This window comes from Solanum lycopersicum, chromosome 1 (assembly GCF_036512215.1).
Source record: "Solanum lycopersicum chromosome 1, SLM_r2.1".
In the NCBI taxonomy this organism is placed as follows: domain Eukaryota; kingdom Viridiplantae; phylum Streptophyta; class Magnoliopsida; order Solanales; family Solanaceae; genus Solanum; species Solanum lycopersicum.
The window spans coordinates 67874211-67885205 of NC_090800.1; the positions used below are offsets into that span (position 1 = coordinate 67874211).

The 10995-nt window shown below is 37.1% G+C and overlaps 1 protein-coding gene across 1 annotated transcript; it reads right to left on the minus strand.

Moving 5' to 3' along the window:
- Window positions 1-968: 968 nt before the first annotated feature.
- LOC138345468 (uncharacterized) lies at window positions 969-4993 on the minus strand. The gene is made up of 9 exons (XM_069294731.1): window positions 4649-4993; window positions 4490-4600; window positions 4241-4448; window positions 3555-4024; window positions 3360-3476; window positions 3022-3148; window positions 1941-2543; window positions 1365-1798; window positions 969-1265 (listed from the first exon to the last, which is right to left on the minus strand). The coding sequence occupies exons 1-9, from the start codon at window positions 4991-4993 to the stop codon at window positions 969-971; spliced, it is 2712 nt and encodes a 903-aa protein (XP_069150832.1).
- Window positions 4994-10995: the final 6002 nt, after the last annotated feature.

Genomic DNA, 10995 nt, shown 5'->3' on the forward strand with positions numbered 1-10995 from the left:
CGTAATAACGTACAATGCAGACAAGCAGGAGCACTGCAACATGACCATCTGCAGGTCATCTTTTTTCATATGTCAATCTTAAAGAATTTTATACAAAGGCCAATCATTGACACATGATTTCCAATGATTGTCAATTATTGGCATGATTGACAATGATTGACTCATTATATTCTCCTCCAAACATTGATAAAGCATTACTACATAATGGCTACAATCATATTAACTCAGTTTTTTTTCATCCCAAGCATGCTTCTCCTTGTCCTTTATTAATTATTTTAATTTAAACAAAATTTACATCCACTCTTCCTATTAATACAATCACATGACCCTAATATTTTCCTTCAACTTCATTAAGTGTAATAAATAAACTTCTAATAATAGTCACAGGAACAACATACTCCAAACTGCAATTGCGAAGAAAATATACACCGTTCTCTGCTAATTTTCCTCTCAATTTTCTTTTTCTAATAGTAAATCGACGAACAAGGGATCAACTTTCCATCTACCTTACGTTCATTATGATCCATATAACAATCAAGAAGTTTTTCAAATTGCTTCTTACCTGAAGATTTCGTTGGTTCCCTCATGTTCTGTAATCTACGCTGCCCAAAAAATCAGTTTCTACCTCTTTTGTTTTCTGCCCTTCTAATGTTAAATAAGTAATAAAAAAACTAATTCTACTAACATAAATCAATTAATGGATCATGTAAAAAGGTATTAAATAAAATATGGATATGACCCACTAACTATTAACTATATTAGTTCTTCACTAAAAATTTTATCAACTAAATATTCTTAGTCTTCGAATAGTTTAAAAATACCCCTTTAAATTTTCAAAAGGAGTCAAACTAGTCCTAGTTCTCAAAATGACTTAGCGGGTCGTTACATCACCTACCACTTAAACAAAAGTTTATCCTCGAACGGGAAAAGAAAAGAGCTAACCTGAACGCTAAAAAAGATGAGGATATTTACTCCTCATGTCTAACTGTCTCCCATGTAGCCTCCTCCACTAGACGATGCTTCCACTGAACCTTTAATAAAGCAATCTCTTTGGAGCTTAGCTTCCGAATTTGCCTATCCAAAATGGTGATCGGCTCTTCCTCAAAAGCCAAATTCTGATCAAGTAACACTGAATCCAATTGAATCACATGATCACCACCTTGATGATACTTCTTAAGCATTGAAATATTAAATACAGGATGGACACCTGACAAACCAAGTGGCAAAGCCAACAGATACGCCACCTCACCAATACGCTCAACAATCTCGAAAGGACCAATATACCTTGGGCTCAACTTGCCCTTCTTTCCAAACCTCATCACTCCCTTCATGGGTGAAACCTTCAATAAAACCCTCTCTCCAACCATAAACTCTAAATCACGAATCTTTCGATCTGCATAACTCTTTTGCCTACTTTGAGCCATGAGAAATCTATCTTGAATTAACTTGACCTTGTCCAAGGACTCCCTTAACAAATCTGTACTCCATGTTCTAAACTCAAATGCATCAAACCAGCCAATTGGAGATCGACATCTCCTACCATACAGAGCCTCAAATGGTGCCATCTCAATTCTCGAGTGATAACTATTATTGTAAGCAAACTCCGCTAAAGGCAAGAACTGATCCCACTGACCACCAAAGTCAATCACACACGCCCGCAACATGTCCTTAAGAACCTGAATAGTCCGCTCAAACTGACCATCAATATGAGGGTGAAAGGTTGTACTAAGATTCACCCGAGTGCCAAACTCTTTCTGCATAGACCGCCAGAAATGAGATGTAAATTTGGTGCCACGATCTGAAATAATAAATATAGGAACCCCATGCAACCGAACTACCTCCCGAATGTAAATCTTGTCTAACCCTTCTAAGTTATAGGTAGTCTGAACTGGTACAAAGAGTCAGTCGATCCACAATGACCCATATAGCATCGAACTTACCCAAGGTGCGTGGAAATCCTACCACAAAGTCCATAGCAATACGCTCCCACTTCCACTCAGGTGTAGGCATCCTTTGTGTCACACCTCCAGGCTTTTGGTATTCATACTTCACTTGCTGACAATTTAAACAATGGGATACAAAATCAATTATGTCCCTCTTCATACGACACCACCAATAATTTTGTTTCAAGTCATGATACATCTTAGTAGCCCCCGGATGAATCGAGTACCTCAAACTATGGGCCTCCTCCATGATTAATCTAGTCAAATCACTTGTACGAGGAAAACATATACTACCTTTAATCCTCAAAACTCCATCACTATCAAGAATTGAAGCCTTGTCTTCTCCTTTTAACGCCTTGTCTCTAATCTTATATAAATCACCATCATCAAATTGTTGAGCCCGAATCTGTTCCAACAAGGATGATCTAGTATCCATATAAGCCAAAACCTTACGAGGTTCTGAAATATCAAGTCTCACAAAGCTATTGGCCAAGGATTGGACATCCCTAGCTAAAAGACGCTCGTCGACCTTTAATATGGCTAGACTACCCATACTTACCGCCTTTCGACTCAAGGCATCTGCAACAACATTTGCCTTGCCTGGATGATAAAGAATAGTCATGTCATAGTCCTTGAGCAACTCCTACCATCTCTATTGCCTAAAATTTAGATCTCTCTGATTGAATATATATTGGAGGCTACGATGATCTGTGAACACCGCACAATGCACACCATAAAAATAATGCCTCCAAATTTTCAATGCAAACACAACAACTGCCAACTCTAAATTATGAATAGGATAATTCTTCTCATGAACCTTCAACTGTCTCGAAGCATAAGTTATCACTTTCCCCTGCTGCATTAATACACAACCAAGACCAATTCGAGAAGCATCACAATATCCAACAAAACTCTCTCCCTTCACGGGTAGGGTCAAAATTGGTAGTTAATAAAGTCTTGAGCTTTTGGAAACTAACCTCACACTCGTCAGACCACTGAAAAGTCACCTCGTTATGTGTCAATCAAGTTAATGCAGATGAAATAGATGAGAAACCCTCAACAAATCGTCGATAATAACCTGCAAGTCCTAAGAAACTCCGAATCTCAGTAATTGAAGCAGGTCTAACCCAATCTCTAACTGCCTCAATCTTCTTAGGATCTACCACGATACCCTCCTTGGACACTACATGTCCTAAGAATGCTACCTAACTAAGCCAAAACTCACACTTTGAAAAGTTTGCATAAAGCTTCTTCTCCGTTAGAATCCCAAGCACGATCCTCATATGATGTTCATGTTCCTCCTTAGTGCGTGAGTATATCAATATATCATATCTGAGGACAATAACAAAGGAATCCAACTACGGTTTGAAAATCCATTCATCAAGTCCATAAAAGCTGCATGGGCATTAGTTAAACCAAAAGACATCCAGATCTCAAATAAATCTTGGAGAAAACTGAAGCACCTTGCAACTGATCAAATAAGTCATCAATACGAGGTATCAGATACTTATTTCTGCTGGTCAGCTTGTTCAACTGTCGATAGTCAATACACATACGCATAGATCCATCTTTCTTCTTCACAAATAACACTGGAGCACCCTAAGGAGATACACTTGGTCTAATAAAATCTTTGCTCAACAAATGCTGCAACTGCTCCTTCAACTCTTTCAATTCAGCCAGTGCCATACGATAAGGAGGAACAGAAATAGGCTGAGTGCCTGGCTCCACATCAATACAGAAACCAATATCACGATCTGGTGGAAGACCTGGAAAATCGAGCAGAAATACCTCTGAAAATTCACTCACCACTGGAATAGACTCAAGCATAGGAGTCTCAACATTAGTATCTCTAATGTGTTCCAAGTAAGCCAAAAATCCTCTTTGTACTAACTGATGAGCCTTAAGAAATGATATCACACCCTTAGAAGGGTGATTAAGAGAACCTCTCCATTCTACTATAGGAATTCTAGGCATAGCTAAAGTAATTGTCTTGGCATAGCAATTTAAAATTGCGTGGTAAGAAGATAACCAATCCATACCAAGAATCACATCAAAATCTATCATATCTAAGACCTTTAAATCTGAATGAGTGTCATACCCCATCAAGGTAACAATACATAATTGATACACCCGATCTACAACTACAGAATCCTTAACAAGAGTAGAAAAATTTATCGACAAATCAAGAGACTAACATAATATATCCAGTCTAGGAGCGAAATATATGGACACATAAGAATAAGTAGAACCTGGATCAAATAATACAGTAGTTGGTCGATGACAAACCAAAATAATACCTGTGATAACAGCATCTGAAGCCTCAGCCTCTGGCCTACCTGGAAAAGAATAACAATGAGAACGACCTCCATCAGATTGTGAACCTGCACGACCACCACCTCCATCAGAAGAAGAACCACCTCTACCTGAATGAGAAGCACCTCTACCATACTGTGCACCACTCCTAGCTGGAGGTTGTGCAGCCCTGGAAGTCGAAGCCTGAGAACCCTGATGTAAGCCACCACGTCTAGTCTAGGGCAGTCTCTCACAAAGTGTCCCGTATGACCACACTCAAAACAGCCCCCACGAGACGCAGGCTGATGAGAGGATCCTGACTGACCAGAATGCCCTCCACGAACTAAAGGCCTAGAAGATGAACCCTGTGAAGTATGCACTGAGCTCTAAGAACTATGCCTAGTTTAACCAGCCTCAGACGCAGGTGTAGCAGCATGACTGGGTTTGCTGGACTGAGAGTAACCTCTCTCTACATAACCTCTACTCCTAGGCGGAGCACCACCGAGATCACCTGAATAACTGGTACTCTTGCCCTCACACTGCTCAAATCCCTCACGTCGAATCATCTCCAACTCCTTAGCAGCATTCACCACTTTCTGGAACGGAACACCAGAAGCAGCAACCTGAGAAACTCCTAGACGAATCGTAATAATCATCCCCTTAAAAAACCTCCTCACTCTCTCAACCTCTGTAGGAAGTATCATCGAAGCATTTCTAGCCAAGGCATGAAATTTACCCTTATACTCTGCAACTGACATACTACCTTGCTACAAACCCTCAAACTCGATCCTCTTGCGCTCCCTCTCACTACGTGGAACAAATTTTGATAGAAATACCTGAGTAAACTGAGTCCAGGAGGGTGGAGAGGATCCGCTGGCCTACTACTAACATAATCCCTCCACCATTGTTTGGCAGATCCAGTCATCTGAAAAAACTATATAGTCAACTCCATGAGACTCCACCAATCCAAGATTATGCAACCTCTCATGACAACTAACTATAAATTCATATTCATTCTGAGTAAAGTCACCAGTATAAGTAGGAGGATTCATTAGTCTGAACCTCCCAAACATATTTTGCTGAGTCCTGGGATTTTGAGAATCCGTGGAAACTATTGGATCTGGAGTCTGACCTCCAACATGGGTCTGTGAGCCATCAGAAGTGAAAGTCAAAGCTCCAGCCTGAGCCATCCCCTCTAGGAGTCCTAACATACGAGTCAAGGTGAAGCACTTGGGTGACAATAGTATTGGGTGGCGCCTGTGCTGGCTCATCCCCATCGACACGATCTTGCACATCCCCATGAATAACTTCTGCATCAGGAGGTACGGTCCTATCATGACCCTAGGTAACTATTGGTACTTGACCTTCCACATGTGCTGCAATACGACCCCTACCCCGACCTTGAGCTCGTCTCCTGCCTCTACCTCGGATAGAGTTCCCAGAAGCAGGTGCGGGAATAGGATTCTGACCACCACTTGCCGGTGTACGAGTTCTCGTCATCTGAGAGAATGAGATATCAAGGTTAGAATTTCAACAAGGTCAAGTGTGCACGATAGTGAATGAAAGAACATACTATTTCCTGTATGTCCTATAGCCTCTCGAAGATAGGTATGGACGTCTTTATACCGATCCGCAAGACTCTACTAGACATTGCTCTTATACTTGTGAGACTGATGAACCTAGGGCTTTAATAACAAATTTTTCATGACCCAAAAAGAAACACGAGTCGTGATGGCACCTATGTACCCAAACCAATAGATAAGTCAACCCAACATATTAACCAAACGCAACCAACAAATGGGTAAAAAAAAAAAGGAAAGCCAAAAAAAAACTTGGCAAGAATCTCCAACATTGAGTTCCTTAAAGTACGAAATGCGGAAACTAGAAAAAAATATATCACCCCAAGAATTGGTGTCTTAAGTACAAGAGCTTCTAAAATCCGATGAAAGTCTGAAACTAAATAACAAATCTAACATAAGGGATATCCTGTCTGAATACTAATAACAGAATAAATACAAGATAGAGGGAGGTGTGGGCCACGGAACAGCCAAGCAACTCACCAAAATTCCAAGAACTTCAAGCTTAGACTCAATTTGCTCCACGATATGTGCTCCTACTCAAAATCGAATCTGCACCACAAAGAGTGCAACATGTGTAGTATGAGTACGAAACCACGTGTACCCAGTATTTCTCATTGAGCGACAACGAAGAAGTAGTGACGAGAGTTTATATAAGAAAATAAATTCTTAAATTATACAAGTATATATATATATATATATATTACACTTACTATTGAAGTTTCATCAATAAAGGAAATCAACATCAAGTACTTTCCAAACACCAAATGAAACATATAATCATCAAGAATGAATGATGTGATGAAATGCAATGCAATATGATACCATGTAATGATATGTCTCAGAATACCTAGTACTCACTCAACCGTATATACATGATACTTCTCGGAAATACATCGAGAGTTCATGACCCATGGGGGACTCGTGATGTCCATTTACCGACACGGACGATCTCCACGTGTCTGTGCGGACGATCTCAACGCACTACCATAACATCAAACAATGTCTGCACGGATGGTCTCCACGTGCCCAATATACAATCTTAACATCTCACCATCCCCAGAACGGACGATATTCCCGTGCCCAACTTATACTCAATCTCATGTCAATGCATGTATACAATATTATTTCAATATAAGGGGATAATGATGCATCTCACTCAATCAATATCAACATAATACATAACCTATCATAACTATACGGGTGTAATAAAGAAAACACAATCACACAAAAATTTCAAGTCAACAATATATCAGCTAATGCCCATATACTTTGCCAATTCTCAAATTACAATCCGCATTATATAGTACTAACTCTCCATTTTTTATAAGGTACTCGTACCAATGTCTGTCACACCTTTGATATGAGACCCCCATGTTTCTCCCTTACCACTTTGTCTATTTTCTTTTTTTTAATCTTTAATTAGGAAAACATCCTTAAACAAGTCTAAAATGTATTAGCATACCTTAGATGCCGAACTCGTGCCACAAATCTTTTAAGATTTTTCCCTTCCTTTTCGCAAGGTTTCGAAAGGTTCCCGATCTACCAATTATACAATATTCGTAAGTAAGCAATTTTTGTAGATATTCAAATTATTATATGTCTATCATAGACGCTAAAACTCACTCATATTTCCAACCAAACTCCAAATGTTGATATATATTGGTATACCAAATTTTTCATACTTGCTAAATTTGAATCCAAGAACTTAACTCTAACATCTACAAATGGACTAAAATTCAATGTTAGATCATATAAAATAACACCTAATAATTGATTACCAATCCCAATATATTAAATTTAAATCTTAATTAGATAATTAGCTTAAGCAGGTAAATGTAATAATGTACACTGCAGACAAGCTGGAGCACTGCAACATGACCATCTGCAGGTAATTTTTTTTAATATGCCAATCTTAAAGAATTTTATACAAAGTCCAATCATTGACACATGATTTCCAATGATTGTAAATAATTGGCATGATTGCCAATGATTGGCTCGTTATATTCTCCTCCAACATTGATAAAGCATTACTACATAATGGCTATAATCATATAAACTCAGTTTTTGTTTCATCCCAAGCATGCTTCTCCTCGTCCCTTTTTAATTATTTTAATTTAAACAAAATTTTAATCTACTCTTCCTATTAATACAATCACATAAACCTAATATTTTTCCTCAACTTCATTAAGTATAACAACTAAACTTCTAATAATAGTCACAGGAACAACATACTCCAAACTGCAATTGAGAAGAAAATATACACCGTTCTCTGCTAATTTTCCTCTCCATTTTCTTAATATAATAATAAATAGACGAACAAGGGATAAACTTTCCATCTACCTTACATTCATTATGATCCATATAACAATCAAGAATTTTTTCAAATTTCTTCTTACCTGAAGATTTCGTTGGTACCCTCACGTTCTGTAATTTACGCTGCCCCAAAAAATCAGTTTCTACCTCTTTTGTTTTCTACCCTTCTAATGTTAATTAAGTAAAAAAAAAACTAATTCCATTAACCTAAATCAATTAATGGGTCAATTAAAAAGGTATTAAATAAATTATGGATATGACCCACTAACTATTAACTATATTAATTCTTCACTAAAATTTTTATCAACTAAATATTCTTAGTCTTCGAATAGTTTAAAAATACCCCTTTAAATTTTCAAAAGGAGTCAAACTATTAGTAGTTTTTAAAATGACCTAGCAGGTCGTTACATGTAACAAGCGGAAAAAAGATAGGTGGAACTAGAGCCTCATTGAGTGGGTTAGTGTGACCTTAAGTTTATGCCTAGGCTGTTTATAACTTATCAAGCAAGGAAGAGGCCTGGGGTATAAGCAAGGGCCTAAACTATCAAAATAAAGTGGAGGAAGCCTTGTTCGTTTAGGGAGTGTTTGGCGATGGGAGTGGTTGATCGCCAAAAGTTTTGCCGCCCTTTTTCTCTTGTGATCGTATAGTTTTCTGTCTCATTGTCCTAGATTTTGGAAGAAAAGTCGAGCTAAGTCATAGCTCGCCAAGTAGGTTGGTATGTCGCCCATTGGACCTCTTGATCGCCTAATGATTCTGCCCAATTAGTGACCTTACTGGAAATTAGGGTGAGATAAAGATGTACTTGGCGAGTCATCTAGTGCCCTTGGCGAGCCTAATGGTCGAAAGGGCAAGCATCGATGGGCAAGGTGAAATTTAAAGTTGAAACTTTAAAGGACCTTAGTTGTTTTCCCAAGTTGAGTCGTAATAATTTTATTCATTTGGTAGAAACTATATAACTTTTATGACTTGAAATTCCTTCAATTAAGTCGCCTTCTAATAATCCCAAATCAAATCAAAAGATTTCTTTCCTTCAATATTTCTCTCTCTAAACTCAAAGAATAAAAGGAAACCATTGAAGCTAGGATTGTAGATTCTCAAGGTTCTTCCCCAAATTTCTTGGAGATCCTTACTCAAGGTATAGAAATTTTCATCCATGTGTAGTGATCACCTACTGATTTTAGATGATTTTAACTTGAATTCCAATGGATTTATGATTTTTCCATAAATCTTTGACTCTTCTCTACATTATGAATGTTAATAGATGATGATTTAATTGATTGATTGTGAGTTGATTTTGATGTAATTACATGATTTAAGTATAATTCGACATGTATTCTTTATTAACCTAAGGTTCAAAGGTGAAATTTATATGGCCTAGGTTTATGTCATGAAAGAGGCAAATTGAGGGATTAGATGTGAACTCCTATGATTGATGATCTTCTTGATGAGTTACCTTAGACTAGATCACCTATACAGGAAATTCTTTTGATTGAATCTTTCAGACTTGAACCAACTTGATTTGGTCTTATATGATTCATGGATAATTAGTATTGAAATTTGGGTTACTTAATGTTATATGACGACAATTGAGTAAAAATATAGCATCTGATTTTTTTACCTTGAAGATTTAGATATATATATATATATATATATATATATATATATATATATATATATATATATATATGATAATCCACTTGAAAGAAGGAGGTTTTTATCTATTATGTATGAAGTTTTGATCCACTTGAAAGGTGGAGATGTTTAGTTATAATGTATGAATGATTGAAACAATTGAAAGGCGGAGGGGTGTACTTATGGTGTATGTAGAATTGTATATGGTACTATTGTGGAAGGGTTATACCCACATGACCTTTAATATGATTATGTGACCTTACTCATTTAATGAATGAACTACTTGAATTTCGATTACGTGTATGTCTAGTATAGTGAATGTGGATGCATTGATTTACAGGTCTATAAATCGTTGAATGCAATATATGAAGATTATGCATGATTATAATAATATTAACATGATTATGAACATTTTTAGAGGGGAGTATTTATGATGATGATGTTGTTTTTGTTGTTCTGTTATTGTATGGGCAACTACACACACTCTATGAGTAAACATGATTATGGTGTATCTATGGTGTCAATTGAAAGTATAGTTCTCATATGGACCATTGCACATTATTATGCATGAATGTACATGTATATGATGGTATTGTATTGATTTAAAATTTATTCTCATGAAAACACTATTAATGTATGTGAAAGGATTTCTCACATGTATATAATGATTCGAAGGGTGAAAGGTAGTTCTCACCTTATTGATTCCTTCACATATATAAATGTAATTCACACTATGTATAAGTGTGGGAATAATTCTTAGCACCCAGCGGATATGGAAAACGATGTAAAGGCCTTCCCACTAATAGAATAGGTCGGGTCTTCTACATATACTCTGATGAGATGGAAACTCTCCCGCTAATACAATAAGTTGGATTTATAAAAGCAATATTCCTATCCCATAACTATGTGCCAACATAGGTCTATAGTTAGAGGATCCACCTAAAAGCTAAATATGTTAGTTCTACCTTATGCAAGAAGAATGCCTTCTTTCGGTGTGGGGTTATATGACACCAATTTCATTTAGCTCACATGGTCTATGTCGGTTAAGACTATATTATCTCTAATTAAAATGAACATGAATTCTGAATAAGAAAGTGAGTTATGTGCTATAGTTCCTCAAAAGGGTCTACTTAGCATGAGTGGTAGTATGGGATGCCATTTTATTATGAGAGCTTATGAGTTAATGCATGCTCCAATTGGCTTAGTCTTATGATTGACTTTAATTGAAATGAGC